Source organism: Cucurbita maxima, unplaced genomic scaffold (assembly GCF_002738345.1).
Source record: "Cucurbita maxima cultivar Rimu unplaced genomic scaffold, Cmax_1.0 Cma_Scf00003, whole genome shotgun sequence".
NCBI lineage: Eukaryota > Viridiplantae > Streptophyta > Magnoliopsida > Cucurbitales > Cucurbitaceae > Cucurbita > Cucurbita maxima.
Genome location: NW_019272019.1, coordinates 5642715 through 5657223, shown reverse-complemented (window position 1 = coordinate 5657223; position 14509 = coordinate 5642715). Strand labels below are relative to the sequence as shown.

The following is a 14509-nucleotide window of genomic DNA, read 5'->3' as shown; positions in this document are numbered from 1 at the left end:
TTCAAATCTAAAAAGAAAAGCAAAAGCAAAAAAAAAAGAAAAAAGAAAAAACGAAACAACAAAAGGAGGGGTTTTCAAAGGGGATTAAGAGTGGTCCAGTGCCAAATTTGGCGTTTGACTTGTGAGTTAGGAACAAGAATCTAATATCGGCGATCCCGAGGGTAGTTTGTGTTTGATTTGATCGTCACTGCCCTTTTCTTTTCTTCTACAAAGTGAGAGATGAGATCAATCACATGGGGTAAGCAATCTTCTAATCGCAATCTTCGCTGATATAAAGCTCCAATTGTTTCATGTACTTTTGTATCTTAAGACCCGTTTTCTCTTTCTTCTTCAAACTAATTTCGATCCTTGATAATGGTGGGGTTTTACCTCCTTTTTGGAAAATGAACGTTAAGTGTTTGATAAAATGCCCCATCCAAATATTTAGTGGTATTTTAGTTTTTGAGAAATGAATGTTATGTGTTTGATAAAATGCCCCATCCAAATATTTAGTGGATTTTTAGTTTTTGAGAAACAAACGTGTTAAGTGTCTGATAAAATGCCCCATCCGAACATTTAGTGGTATTTTAGTTTTTGAGAAACGAACGTTAAGTGTTTGATAAAATGCCCCATCAAAGCGTTAACTTCATGGACATCATTGGCATCTACGCCTTTCCTTCCATGTGCAGGCTGGTGTTAGAAAGGGACTTCATTTCACCTTTCTTATTTTCTTATGGCATGAATTTGACAGCATTATCTTCAAGAAGTCCGCCAATTTTTTCATCTCCAGTCACTAGAAGGCAAAAATTGAATCTCAATATAAGGGACTTGAAAAGTTTATTCATGTTTCCCGCTTCTTTGAACTCCCACAATGAACAATGTGAGGAAGGAGAACAACCAGCAGAGTAGACCAAACCCATGGGTGTCTCAGAACTCATCGGAGGTGAATCTCCAACTTAGAGGAACCTCTCAATCTCGCAGATATTCTCCAAGCTTGTGCGACTGTGTAGGGATGGGATCAAACGTTTCAACCTCTAGACGACCACGCTCGTCTGAGATGCTGGAATTGAAGGTACCCATCTTCTTGGATAGCTGATATTGGCTTCTCCTTACTACCACTAGCTGCATGGTTGCAAGATTTTAACCTGTTTTATACTCGTATTCTCGTGTCAATAACAAGTCCAAGATACTTATAAACAATTTGAAACTAGTGGGTCTTTTAGAGTGATTTGGTAAACAGTTTAAGTGCTTTTGAAGCACTTCTTAAATCGATAACTTCAGCTCAAAACATTCTACAAGTGCTCTCTCCATAAGGTGCTTTTAAATTTTTCTTGAAAGCACTTTATATTCAGCATGAAAACTATAAAAGGAAAGTATTTTTGGGTCATAGTAAAAGCACTCTTAGACATAAAGACTGATCCTGATCCTATTGTGGAACGTAGGCAGCCCAATTCTCAGATAAAGGGCTGGGAATGAAATGAGCCCAATGACCCTTTTTTCTTTTTGTCTGTGGCATTGAAGGTGGCAGAGTTGGAGAGGGAGCTGCTGAAGCAGAAAGAAATCCAGCTTATGTTTAAGAAGAGAATGGATAGAGCACAAGATTCTCTCAAATGCTTTCTTGAGAAAGCCCAGGACCATGGATTCTTGCACCTCATAATTGGGAACAGAGACAATGTGGATGGCGATGGCAGCCCAAATTGCATTCAAAGCGCCGGTTCCAGCCCTGCAGTACCCTCCCCAAGCCACCCGTTTGCAGACCTACAGCCACTCATCGAGCAGGCCAAGCTTCATGGATGGTACATCGAGCCACATGAGGTCTACATTACTTTATTTTTTGTTCTATCATGAGCCAACATTTGTTTTCTAGGGGTAGTACTTCATAGAATTACGGTTCAAAATTATAAAGATGATTGAAACTGTTGAAAGTAAAAGAGACTAAATTCATGAACTGAAATGAGACAGATTGAACTGAGGGAGAAGATAGGGCAAGGGACAACAGCTAACATATACAAGGCAACCTGGCGGGGTCTTGACGTAGCAGTGAAATGCCTAAACCAAGACTTCTTCTGCTCGAACGAGTGCGGAGTATCTTACTTCGCACAGGAGCTAGAGACGCTCTGTAGACAACGCCATCGGTTCGTGCTGCAACTGATGGGGGCATGTCTCCAGCCACCGGGTTGCGGGTGGGTCGTAACGGAGTGTTTAAGGATGACATTGCAAGAGTGGCTGCACGGGCCAGGGAAAAGGCAGATAGAGAGGGCAATTCCTCTGCCTCCATTTCGAGAGAGGTTGTTGAAGGCACTTGAAATATCACAAGGGATGCAGTATCTTCATGAACAGAAGCCTAGAGTCATCCATCGTGATTTGAAGCCCAGCAACATTTTCTTGGACGATGCTTTGCATGTCAGAGTTGCTGATTTTGGCCATGCCCGCTTCCTCCACGACAGAGAGATGGCTCTCACCGGCGAAACAGGCAAGATTTGGTAGTTTTTTATAATAGAATTATTGTTTATAAGATTACTTAAACCGGACTTTAATCATTTATTTACATGGCATTCGAAACTTATAACCTCTTGATATGTAATCATGAAGCAGGAACCTACGTTTATATGGCACCAGAGGTGATTCGATGCGAGCCTTACACAGAAAAAAGCGATGTTTATAGCTTTGGTATCATCTTGAACGAACTTATAATAGGAAAATATCCTTATATTGAGATTGATTATTCTCCCTTCAAGGTATATATGTTATATACCCATTCTATATTTATCCTTATTTATTGTATTTTAGCAGTCATATTCTCAGCCCCACTTTAATTTACAACTCTTTTTTATTTTATAAGGTAATTATTTAAGACTTTAACTAATTGATTTTTTAGTTGAATATAAATTAGACTTTGGATTTTCAATTCTCCAATCTTTTGGTCGATAATATATATTTTATGTTAGAATTTAGTAACCTCAAAGGTTATATGAGGGTTATATGAACATAGTATAACTAAGGACATCAATTTATTTATGATTGCTTCACAATTAATTCTTCTAACATTTTTTTTTTTTTTACAAACGTTATGAAACTTACTTTTTAACCTTAAAAATAACAATAAATGCATTATTCACTCTGTCATGCTGCACTAATTTAAAATATCTATATACCATTTTTTAGATCAATATGGGGTGATAGAGAACTTCAAACCTTTTAATCGTTTAAAAATATAAATATATGATTTGAAGAATAAAAGAATGGGACATAAATGGTATGTTATGCTTTGGAGGACAGATTGCCATGGAAGTTGGAGAAGGCAAGCTGAGACCGGAGCTTCCGGTGGACGAGAATGGGGAGCTAAAAGAGCTGTTAGATCTGATATGTGCTTGTTGGAATGGAAATGCTGCTGATAGACCATCGTTTGCAACCATAACGGGTCGTTTGAGAAGTATTCAAAACTAAGCTTCAATGACGGGATTCGATTATCCGATACTTTTAACTGTAAAAATATACATAATCAGTAGAATTATGTCCAAATCGACCATTACAGTTGAGACTTCAATCATTTGTATATATTTATATTCTCAAATATGTATGATAAGATGCATGTTTCATGCTGATTACAAAGTTAAAATGCATTTATTCCCTAACTACATTACATTTACTTGAGATCAGAAAGGACACAACAGCCAATATCTAATTGTTCAAATATTCTATCTTTAAAAACTATGGCTACTTTTAAATTTTGTAATCTAGAAGATGAAGAAAACAAAGAATAAAGGTATAGCTTTGTAATGTGATCATAATTGGTTGAAAAGGGGGCATCAGAAATCAGAATGATAGAGACAAACTAAGCTTGAATGATTAATGGGAGTTCTGCAAAGCGGGCATTCAGGTTTTTCATTGCACCATTCCATGATACAGTTCCTGTTTTTATAGAATACCCAAAAACAAATAAACAATAAGGGATCAACCTGAACCTGAATGAAGCAGATCCAAAGATAGAGAGAGTACCAGCAGAATACGTGGCCACAAGGTGAGGCAGTTGGGTGTTGGCGATTACTCAGACACAGCGTGCATTTGCTTATTCCATTGCTTGTGTTAGACTGCACACAAAAGTAAAGCCATATCTTTTCAGAATATTCTCAAGGATGAAATCATACACAAGTGTTTGAGTTTTTCTTTTCGAAGCCCAGCGTTCTCGCTGGCACTCGTTCTCTCTAATTCTCCAATCGTTGTAGGATCTCACCATCTACCCCTTTTCGAAGCCCAGCGTTCTCGCTGGCACTCGTTCTCTCTAATTGACGTGGGATCTCACATTCAACTTTCAATTTTGTGTCTAACTAATATATTAAACATAAAATGAAACTATCCACTCTAGTTCTAATATTATTAATTGGAAATGCAATAAATTCCATTAACTCCACTGCTCCTTGCACCATGATGAGCTTCATACTGTATATTCTAAGCAATAATAGTAAACTTCATACGTTAATGCTATCATGCATTTATTTCCCATAAGGGTTCGATCTAATTAACCTTTTTTAAAACTTATTTCTCATCTCCTCTATTTTTCTCTGTACAAAGTACTGCAAAATGAAGAAAAAATTGAATATCTATGTCAGTGCAATTGAAATGGTACCTCAGAGTGTGAAGGATCAGAGACCCAATTTCCAGAGTCACCATCAACCGATATTAAATTACCTTCCTCATTTAAAACAGGCGGACCACGACCTGCCATAACGAAAGTGGACGGAATTAAATAACCCATGTCCATGAAAAGTTCACGAATATATCAATTAGTTCTTATCTTCCTCTTTTTTTTTTCTTGCGTAGGGTGGGATATCACAAGAGCTATCCCACCCTGATAATAATTTATGGCTCCACCCTGATAATATATTGCTCTCTTGAGGCTTGTCCCATCAAATTGTACGACCTTTACGATGAATTTCTCCATTAACCCAGCCCCACATACAAAGGGGGGAAAATATAAGCAAAATAGTGCCATGAAAAATTAAATTGCATAACGAGAGAGCCTGGTACCTGCTGAACTAGGATGTACTCCAAAGGATGTCGGGTTAATCGAACTTGAAACAGATGATAAACTACTACGCCTTAAGCCTTCGGCAGCGATAATGCAAAGTTGAATCAGTAGAAATACTCCAAGTATTTGGTATCTAAGTCAATGTCAATTGGGAGAGTAAATGTTTCTGACATAGCCATAATTTAAATGTCTGGTGCTAAACCCAAATGACATACTTTGAAACAAGTAACAAACAAAAGACTAAAATATCTCAGATATCAATATGAACTATTTTTTGGGGATAGTAAACTAGTTTTGGTGAAGAAATTAAAGATAATAACATAAACTTGCTACTCAAAACAACACTCCGTTTGAAACTCAGAAACATAAATTTCAGGAGATAAGTCAGTTTGTGTTTAACACCTGGGTCTTTGATTAGATGGTTTTCCAATGAACACATAGCGAATGCCTGCAGCTCGTTTGGATATATGATAATACAGTCCTGCAAATTAAAATTCCAATGTTAACCAATAAATTTCCTCAAAACTGTTTACATGAACATCTAATCGTATTTGAATCTCTGCAACTAGGAATCACCTTCAAAATAGAAAAACATAAGGTTTGTACGAATAGCCAATTGCAAAAATTCACGAACTAGAGGTAAAACCTGTGAGGCATAAAAACAGTATAATTGTTACAATTAAAACAAAAAAGCAAGATAAATCAGATCTAAATAGTGAACTTTTAATTCTTTGATTTCATTCCTAAAACAAAAATTCTAGAGACAAGATATAAACAATGATATAGTTAATGGATTATCTAAATAAAAATATTAGTATATAACTCAAAACTGACAAAAACACTAAATTTTCATATCCAACATTCAAATTCCAACAACCTTAAAATACTGAAACTATGATATCCATGAGTGACATATGAAGAAAGTAAGTGTACCGAAGGCCAGCATCGAACTGTTTGCAGCCATAATCGATTAATTTTGCCCTCAATCTCATTAGGTAAGAAGCAGACCCTGGGGTTGATGAAGGTTGGATTTCCATGGTTATTGAAGACTGAGAAGATGCATTACCTGATGCCGTCTCTCCATATTCAGCAAGCATGATGCCACGAGAAGCTACTCTAGAGCTGAAAAACCTACAATTGTTGTAAGAACATCAAGTGGACCTTGCAGCATCAGAGATAACTAAAGCCAAACACAGTTACAACTGAAAATCAGGGATATTTGTGATAGCAACCTAATTCTTTCAGCAATATATGGGACTGCTGTCTGATACACAATGAAAAGAGCACGTCTTGCTGGATTTGGAGGAAGTCCATAAGGTCCAGAAACCTAGAAAATCGTTTGAAACGTAAATTTAAACATTATAAATTAAATTAAATTAAATTAAATTAACCCCGGCAGTCGCAAGTGTTGAGGATTGTTGGGAGGGGAGTCCCACATTGGCTAATTTAGGGAATGATCATGGGTCTATAAGTAAGGAATACATCTCCATTGGTATAAGGCCTTTTGGGGAAACCAAAAGCAAAGTCACGAGAGCAATGCTCAAGGTAGACAATATCATACCATTGTGGAGATCCGTAATGCCTAACAGTAAGATCTTCACGAGAACATACTTAAAAATCAATACAAAAAAGAATACTAATTATCGTTCGCTTGAGATAAGGTAGACCAAATATTCATGCATAATTATAGGATTCAAATCTTTATCCACCTGATTGATATCACAATATTCTTCACCAAGAGTTTGCTGTCCTGACCCAGTTGTTAACACATAATACAAAATCTGTCCAAGGAGATTTGTCTGCTAAGGAAAAAGAAATAGTGATCACAATATCCTTCTAAAATTGGTGATAAAGTTACTAGGTCGTCATGCAAGAGCAAGAAGAAATTACCAAGAATTCATGATCTCTTCTGCAGTAAAATGAATTAAAGAAAACAACCTTGTATAATGAACAGAGAAGTTGAATGTGCTCTACAATTTTAGAAATTGAAAGGAAACAAATCCAGAAATAACCTCACTCTGATATGCCACAGCAATCCGAGCGCCTATAATGAATAAAAAACAAAGATTCAACAAATTAAAACCAGACTAAACTCATCCTCAATTCGTAACATAGAACTATGCATCAAATGCGTTATACGAATATAAATTTCTTCACACTAATAAACTAAATGCAGTCGTTAATTTCAATCTCTACTAGTACAAGACAAGGAGCTATCATCGACGCACTAATACAATTAGAAACTAGAATAAACGGGAGATAACCAAGTATCTGAAAACATATAATTAAGAATTGGCTTAGCCTAGACGAATAGACTAACAAATTGAAGGAAGAAATGGCAATTTCGAAGACCGCGAGCTGTAAAACATAGCAATCAAATTGTAAAGGAAACAAAGAAGTAAAGGCGTGTGCATAACAGACCAAAGAGGTGGCGGAAAGCGTCGCGACAAGCTTCATAAACAAAAGAGGCGTACTAATCGTCCTTCTCTGCTGCTCGCATAATCTCCGGTTGAGCTGCAAGAGGTAAACGGTGAGGTCCGGCAGGCGGGAAATGTGAGGGCCCAGCTTCTGAGCTGGGACCTGAGTCCCCCGATAAGGACGACTCCATTTCTGTAGCCAGAGCCAGTAAATGGACTCGTAATGATGTCTAAGAGATCATGATTCCAGTACCTCCTCCCGAGAGACACACTGAAACTTAGAAAACGGAAAAGCAAATTGGGTGTCGGAGGCAGTAGAGGGAATTGCCATCGGAAAACGGAAGCCAGCCCGATACGACGTCGTTTCGTTTGAAAAGTCGTTGAAAAAATTCTTGAATACTCACCACTATACTGCAACGACTAATTATAAAGCAAAGTTACCCTTGAAAAATCAAAGCTAGAACAAGACGACGTCGTTTGAAAAAAATCCGCAAAATAAAAATGCCGTTTCTAGGAATCGAACTCAGGTCACCGACGTAACAGTCGGGAGTACTTACCACTATACTACCATAACTTGTTGATGTAACGAAGTTACCATTAAAAAATCCAAGCTATCTGAGACGACGTCGTTTCGAAAAGAATTCGCAAAATATAAACGCAGTTGGCGGGTATTGAATCCAGGTCACGCGGTACTTACCACTATACTATAATAAATTATTTCTTTTAACATTTTAAATAAAATATTTATTAAAATAAAATCTAAGAGACCTTTTTAAAATAATTACAAAAATATGACATATTTTTTAAAGATTCTAATAGCAAAAATTCAGTCTCATTTTTGGAAAATCAAAATTTGAATTAGTAACGTTCTCCTGCTCGTTCTAATAAAAATGTTTTTTTAATATAATTATGAATATAAAATATTTTACCTACCATTTTTAATAAATTATCCCATTATTCATTCTTATGCTATTTTGTCTACCTAATCAATTTTATACCCTTTTATTTTCTACTATGTCAAAAAAATGTACATATTAATAATATAGAAATGCAATGTCATGTTAGTTAATAAAGGGATATCTATGTTCAAGACGTGGGCTACTCTCTTATTTGTCATATGCATTTGAAGGTGGCGGGAAACTTTTATATTTTTTTTAATTCCAGGTTTGCCCCTAGGCTGGGAGTTAACTTAATATGGAAGCTTTATAGGTATTGGAATGGAAATAAGGTGTGTAAAAGGGAGAGCTGTCTTTAACTGTTTGAGAAAAGAAGTTAACAAAAAAAGAGAATAAATTTTTTTATTAAAAATAAATAAATAAATAAAGTTTCAACTTTTATAAAGGTGTAATGCATGCCTCGGATTCTTATGTGGGATTGGCGTTATATTGCAAAAGGAAAAAGTATAAAAATAATAAATTTTAAAAAAAAAATGTAAGGATATTTTCGTAAAAACAACACCAACGGACATGGAAATACTAGTTTTGGCTGCTCTCTCGTCTTTTATTCTCGCTTTTGTCCTCTCCCCATTTTGCCCTTTTTTATATGTACATATATTTCTAATTTTAAATCATTTATAAATATTTATATCCTCGTGAAATTATTCCTTTTTTTTTAATTATATATTTAATACAGAAATTGGTCCAAGAGTTGATTGGATATGGATAAGCGTTTTCATGCAAGATCCATGCATATTACTCTTCAAACGAGAAAAAAAATGTCTCGCCCTATAGAATGTTTAGTGGTCAAAGTGGATTTGACCAACGTTACGTTAGACTATCACGTGACTTTTTTTTTTCTTGCCGTATCGAACATATATGTGACGTCTTGGTGTCCAATTGAACAATGTTCATATTTGGTTCGAGTCCGTAACAAATAGTTTAGTCATCTAATTAAAACAAAAAAAATTATTAAAATTACTGTATTTAATATACAAAGTCAACGGTTCGCATTGACCGACTACATCCGTTGATCTTGATTACTTTTCTTCTCCATCTCTTTAGGGCGTTTGACTTTAAATTATTTTCATTTTTTCCAACAATCTGCTCACGTATTTGTTCTTTGAATTTGTATTTGTTGCACTTCGTTTCTCAACTCCCATGGCTCTTTTTCGTTGACTTTCTCCCCACCCTTTGACTTCCAATAATTCAACTTAATTATAAAATAAAGTCTTTAATCACTGAAAACTTTGATTAAAGTATTTCACTATATATATTTTTTGAATTTCATAACAAATAATATATTTGATTAAAAAAATGCTGTTATTTTATTTATTTATTCATAGAATTAAAAATCTTAAAATTTTGAAAATAAAATCTTTAAAAAAATCCGAACAAATTAATCATATTTAAAAACTTATATCAAAATAATAATAAAAAAAAAAGTCTTTATTTTTAATTGAGATTTATTTTATTTTAACGATTTCGATGTCCGAGCATGCCTTCTTACAAATATTTTATGTGCAAAATGCAAATGGGCATGGTATTTACTTGTAGCATTTTGATAATATTTAAATTTTGTGTATTAAATTAAGTGATTGATAAAAAAGAAAGGGAAAAAATGGGTCCTATAAATTAATTGTTATTTTAAGGAGAGGGGACGAAAGGGGAAAATTAAATGATATTAAATAAAAATGTTTGGTCGACAAATGTAGTTGAAATGTCATATTTGCGTTGACGTGATAATAATAAATATATAATATGATATAATATGCTTTTAAATTTTCATTATTTATATTATAAGTAAATTGAGTGGAAAATGAAGGGCCAAAAGCCAAATTCACAAGAAATACGAGTACGTGGCGCCTGTTCATTGGCCAAATCCAACTATGACGACACGACCAAAGTAAAGTATAAAACAAAAAGATAATCAAAAAGTTGAAACTATTGTTCTGTCTTTATTTATATTATATTTTTATAATCACTCAATTTAAGCCTTAACCTATTCATAAATAAGATTTAAAAGCACTTTTAAATCACCCTAAAAAAACAAAACAGGACACCCATCCTTGCTGTTACCCAATTATCTAATTACACCTAAGCACGTGATAATCTCTTGTTTTTTTTAATATATATATATTTTTTTTTATTCGAGCTACGTGATCCAACTATATAAAAACAATGATTTGAAGACCATCACGTTTCACCACCATCTATTATAGAGAGGTATTTCTCGAATTTTTATGTGATTTTGGGACCTATGGATTATGGGCCCACCATGCTTCATCGCCGTCTTGAAAGAAGAGGTATTCTTCGAATTTGTTTTTTTTTTTTCATTAAAAAAATATCTAATTCTTTTTATGAAACATAGATAGTTAGGGCAAGTAAACTGTGTTTATTAATATAAATTATGTATTAATTTAAAGATTAAAAGGATAAGAGTTAGGGGTGGGGGATAAATATATTAAAAAGAATTATTATTAATTAAAAAGGAGAAGAAAAAAATGTGGGAATATGGGAGTGGCAGACAGAGATGTCGATAGGACAAGAAATTCAACAAAATATTGAAGGTAAGATGAAGCCAAGAACATTAGAAATACAGTGGAATTAACCCCCAGAAAATAATAAAAAAATATTATTATAATTATTAAAAAAAAAAAAAAAAAGAAAAAAAAAAAAGCCTCAATTCTTCCTCCCGTTGCTATTTAAAGCGCCTATGTTCCTAAAACATTACTAGTAGTAGCACAATTCACAAAATCATAAAAGAAAGAAAGAAAAAAAAAAAAAAAATTCCCACTTCCATTATTTATAGCCCTACGCCGGCGACGATGATTGCTTACCTGGAACCGTTTATACAGGACAACGATTCCCGCCGGCCCCACGACGGGTCATCTCTGTGCGAGGCTCTAGAGCTTCAACTACAAGGCGGCGTCAGCACCGACTCACGGGACACTGGTTTAGCCGGTAAGGATTTCGGGGGACTATATTCAATAACACCGTTGGCTTTGGTGAGACCAGCCGGCGCCGATGATGTGGCGAAGGTAGTGAAATCGGCTTTACAGTCGTCTAATCTGACGGTGGCGGCGAGGGGTAACGGCCATTCAATCAACGGCCAGGCGATGGCGGATCAAGGGCTGGTTGTGGACATGCGTGCGATGGAGGATCATTTCAGTATCGTTCCGATTAATGGACTGACCTACGCCGACGTATCGGGAGGGGCATTATGGGAAGACGTCTTGAAACGCTGCGTTTCGAGTTATGGATTGGCTCCCAGGTCTTGGACTGATTACCTTAGCTTAACCGTCGGCGGGACTTTGTCGAACGGCGGCGTTAGTGGCCAGGCCTTCAGGTACGGCCCACAAATTTCCAACGTGGCTGAATTAGAAGTCGTGACTGGAAAAGGCGATATTGTAATTTGTTCCGAAAATGAAAATTCGGAATTGTTTTTTAGCGTTCTCGGCGGTTTGGGTCAGTTTGGGATCATCACAAGAGCTCGTGTTTTGCTTCAGCCAGCGCCGGATATGGTAATCCCATTATTCCCACTAATTTCGTGGCTTTTTTGGTTTAATATTCCATTATTACTGCATGAGCCACTCATTTACGTTACGTAATTCGGGTTTAATTAAATTTTGGGTTTTTTAATTAGGTGCGGTGGATTAGACTGGTATACGATGAGTTCGAAAGGTTCGCCGGCGATGCTGAATCCTTGGTACGGCGGTCGGAAGGCGACTCGTTTGATTACGTGGAAGGCTTCGTTTTTTCCAACAACGACGACCCATTGACAGGAAGATCCACAGTGCCGTTGGCCTCCGGTGCTGTCTTCGACTCATCTCATTTACCGGAAACCGCCGGTTCGGTTCTCTACTGTCTCGAGGTCGCCGTCCACTACCGGAACAACGACCAAGTCTCAACCGTCGACACGGTAAAAAAAACAATAATAAAATCTATTACTATTATTATAATTATATTAATGATAAAGAAATTTGTGACCGTCGGATCTTGAGACGATCTGTGGGGTCGGGTATGTAAATGCTTACAGAGGCACACACGTATAATTGTCGTAAAAACAATGACTGGGTTTTTTACTTTAGTGAAGGAAGTGGATTTTGACGATTGGAATAGGGGTGAGTGGGTCCCATAAGGGGGATGAGGTGGAATTTTATTTTAATAATTTAATTAAAATTCCAGCGGCGGACAGTGACGAGGTCAAAGGCAGTCATAAGAGTTCTCACTCGTATAAAGCTTGTGATTTTTTATTTCTTCGTCTTAGTCATCATTATCTAAACCATAAAACGACGACCTTTCCTTTATTGATGGGGGCGTAATATTTAATTTAATATATTGTGAGGCTGTTATTTAGTTTCGGGGGGAAACAAAAAACGAAAACTGACAATACGATATTAATGTATCTTCCATTGGATTTTCTGACATCGGGCAGCTCCCATAACTGCCCAGAGTATCTATTCCTAATTACGAAGATGGCACTGTTTTTAATTATAATTTATTATATTTGTGGGGGTAGGTTGGTAATTACATGCGAGAGTGAGGGGTAGAATCGTAAAATGGAAGGGTAAAAACACTGATCATTTGAGATTTTGCTGACACAAGGGTCCCTATCAAGTTTCATATAAGTGGCCAAAAAGCCATCATTTTGTGGAATCTGTAAATCGAGTGATATCGTTTTGCTATGAATGGAATGACGAAAATACCCCTCCCCACGTATTTTGGTATTTTTTGGCAGGACGTTGAGAGGTTGCTGAGCGGGCTCGGGTATGTGAAGGGGCTCAGATTCCAGGTGGACCTCAGCTACGTACAATTTTTGTCACGTGTGAAGCGTGCGGAGGAGGAAGCAATCGCCAACGGCGTTTGGGATGCTCCTCATCCTTGGCTTAACCTCTTCGTGTCGAAATCAGACATCGTCAATTTTGATCGTGCGGTCTTCAAGACCCTCCTAAAAAATGGAGTCGGTGGGCCCATGCTCGTCTATCCTCTTCTGCGTAGCAGGTAAGAATTACCCCCCCCGCCTCCCTTTATTTGTTTATTTTTAATGTTCACAAAAGAAAAGAAAAGGATGGGGGAAATTATGTACGACGGGATCAAAGCATGCTTACTGCCACGTAAGAGTGGGGCAAATGTCCAGGCCGGATTTAGTGCTAAACGACGACGTTTCTGTGCACATGGGCCAAGAGGGAGAGGGATGGGAAATGGGGCCCAAAACGGTCACGTTTTGGCTTAAACCTTAAGTCACCCGATCCCTTCAATCTGATTTGCTGACCAAATTGCTGAACGTCTTAGGATTGGGTGGTTAAGATTTGAGGTAGGTCAAACACCTCAAAACTCGCACGTGGGACTATAGTTCTCGCACGTGTGCCGTTATCTTTAAACATTCCCATTAACGTTGTTTTTTTTAGTTGGATAATAATAATAATAATAGAAAAAATAGCGTACTTGTGGGACAAAGATACTGTGGGTCCCATGTTTTTGGAGTGTAAAAAAATTGAAGAATTTTTGGAAATTGACTCACCTTGTAATGGGGGTGTTTATATAAAGGACTTACCTTTATAGGTGAGGGAGTGTAGGGAAGGGGTAAATTGGGTAATGAGAATATTATCTTTTGAGGGATATGAGATTTTCTTATTATTTTCCAACAAAATTTCCTAAATAACCCTCTCATTGGTCCACTTCATATCATCTCGATCTTCTCTCTCTTTCCTCGTTAGACTCATATGTTTTGTAATTTTTAATAGGTGGGATTCTCGAACGTCAGTGGCATTACCAGAAGGTGAAGTGTTCTACCTAGTGGCATTACTACGATTCACTCCACCAAATTCGAGACCTGCATTGGTTGATAAGTTAGTGGAACAAAATCGAGAAATTGTCAATATATGTCATGTGAATTGCATCGACTTCAAGCTCTATTTGCCACACTACCATTCAGAAAAAGAGTGGAAGCTTCACTTTGGAAATCAATGGAGCAGATTTGTGGAGAGAAAAACATTGTTTGATCCAATGGCCATCCTTGCTCCACGTCAAAAGATCTTTGCTCGAGATTTCTTGATCTCGAAACTACAATTTTTAAAACAAAAAGCTTGATAGCTTCAAAAGCAAACTTAGCCCACAATGTAAAGAAAAAAAAAAAAAAAAAAAAA

General features: G+C 36.5%; 2 protein-coding genes and 1 pseudogene across 3 annotated transcripts; 2 read left to right on the top strand and 1 right to left on the bottom strand.

The window, feature by feature from the left end:
* The first annotated feature begins 27 nt into the window (after positions 1–27).
* Positions 28–3553, top strand: LOC111477222 (serine/threonine-protein kinase CTR1-like). Of its 2 annotated transcripts, none has more exons than XM_023121262.1 (6): positions 28–238; positions 731–1051; positions 1501–1794; positions 1942–2452; positions 2575–2717; positions 3259–3553. In XM_023121262.1, the coding sequence occupies exons 2-6, from the start codon at positions 851–853 to the stop codon at positions 3424–3426; spliced, it is 1317 nt and encodes a 438-aa protein (XP_022977030.1). In that variant the 5' UTR covers positions 28–238; positions 731–850; the 3' UTR covers positions 3427–3553. The 2 variants fall into 2 exon arrangements, with proteins under 2 accessions (XP_022977030.1, XP_022977031.1); XM_023121263.1 differs by having other exon boundaries at positions 669–1051.
* A 30-nt stretch (positions 3554–3583) lies between these two features.
* On the bottom strand, positions 3584–7765 carry LOC111477232 (annotated as a pseudogene).
* A 3322-nt stretch (positions 7766–11087) lies between these two features.
* Positions 11088–14482, top strand: LOC111477202 (cytokinin dehydrogenase 7). Its single transcript, XM_023121236.1, has 4 exons — positions 11088–11884; positions 12007–12282; positions 13102–13364; positions 14108–14482. The coding sequence occupies exons 1-4, from the start codon at positions 11189–11191 to the stop codon at positions 14451–14453; spliced, it is 1581 nt and encodes a 526-aa protein (XP_022977004.1). The 5' UTR covers positions 11088–11188; the 3' UTR covers positions 14454–14482.
* Positions 14483–14509: the final 27 nt, after the last annotated feature.

Excerpts from the sequence above, each read along its gene's own strand:
- LOC111477222 (XM_023121262.1), top strand. The coding sequence starts at position 851 with ATGAACAATGTGAGGAAGGAGAACAACCAGCAGAGTAGACCAAACCCA. Across the intron at positions 1,052-1,500 it reads CTGAGATGCTGGAATTGAAG|GTGGCAGAGTTGGAGAGGGA; the intron begins GTACCCATCTTC and ends GTGGCATTGAAG. Across the intron at positions 2,453-2,574 it reads GGCTCTCACCGGCGAAACAG|GAACCTACGTTTATATGGCA; the intron begins GCAAGATTTGGT and ends ATCATGAAGCAG.
- LOC111477202 (XM_023121236.1), top strand. The coding sequence starts at position 11,189 with ATGATTGCTTACCTGGAACCGTTTATACAGGACAACGATTCCCGCCGG. Across the intron at positions 12,283-13,101 it reads AAGTCTCAACCGTCGACACG|GACGTTGAGAGGTTGCTGAG; the intron begins GTAAAAAAAACA and ends ATTTTTTGGCAG. Across the intron at positions 13,365-14,107 it reads TATCCTCTTCTGCGTAGCAG|GTGGGATTCTCGAACGTCAG; the intron begins GTAAGAATTACC and ends AATTTTTAATAG.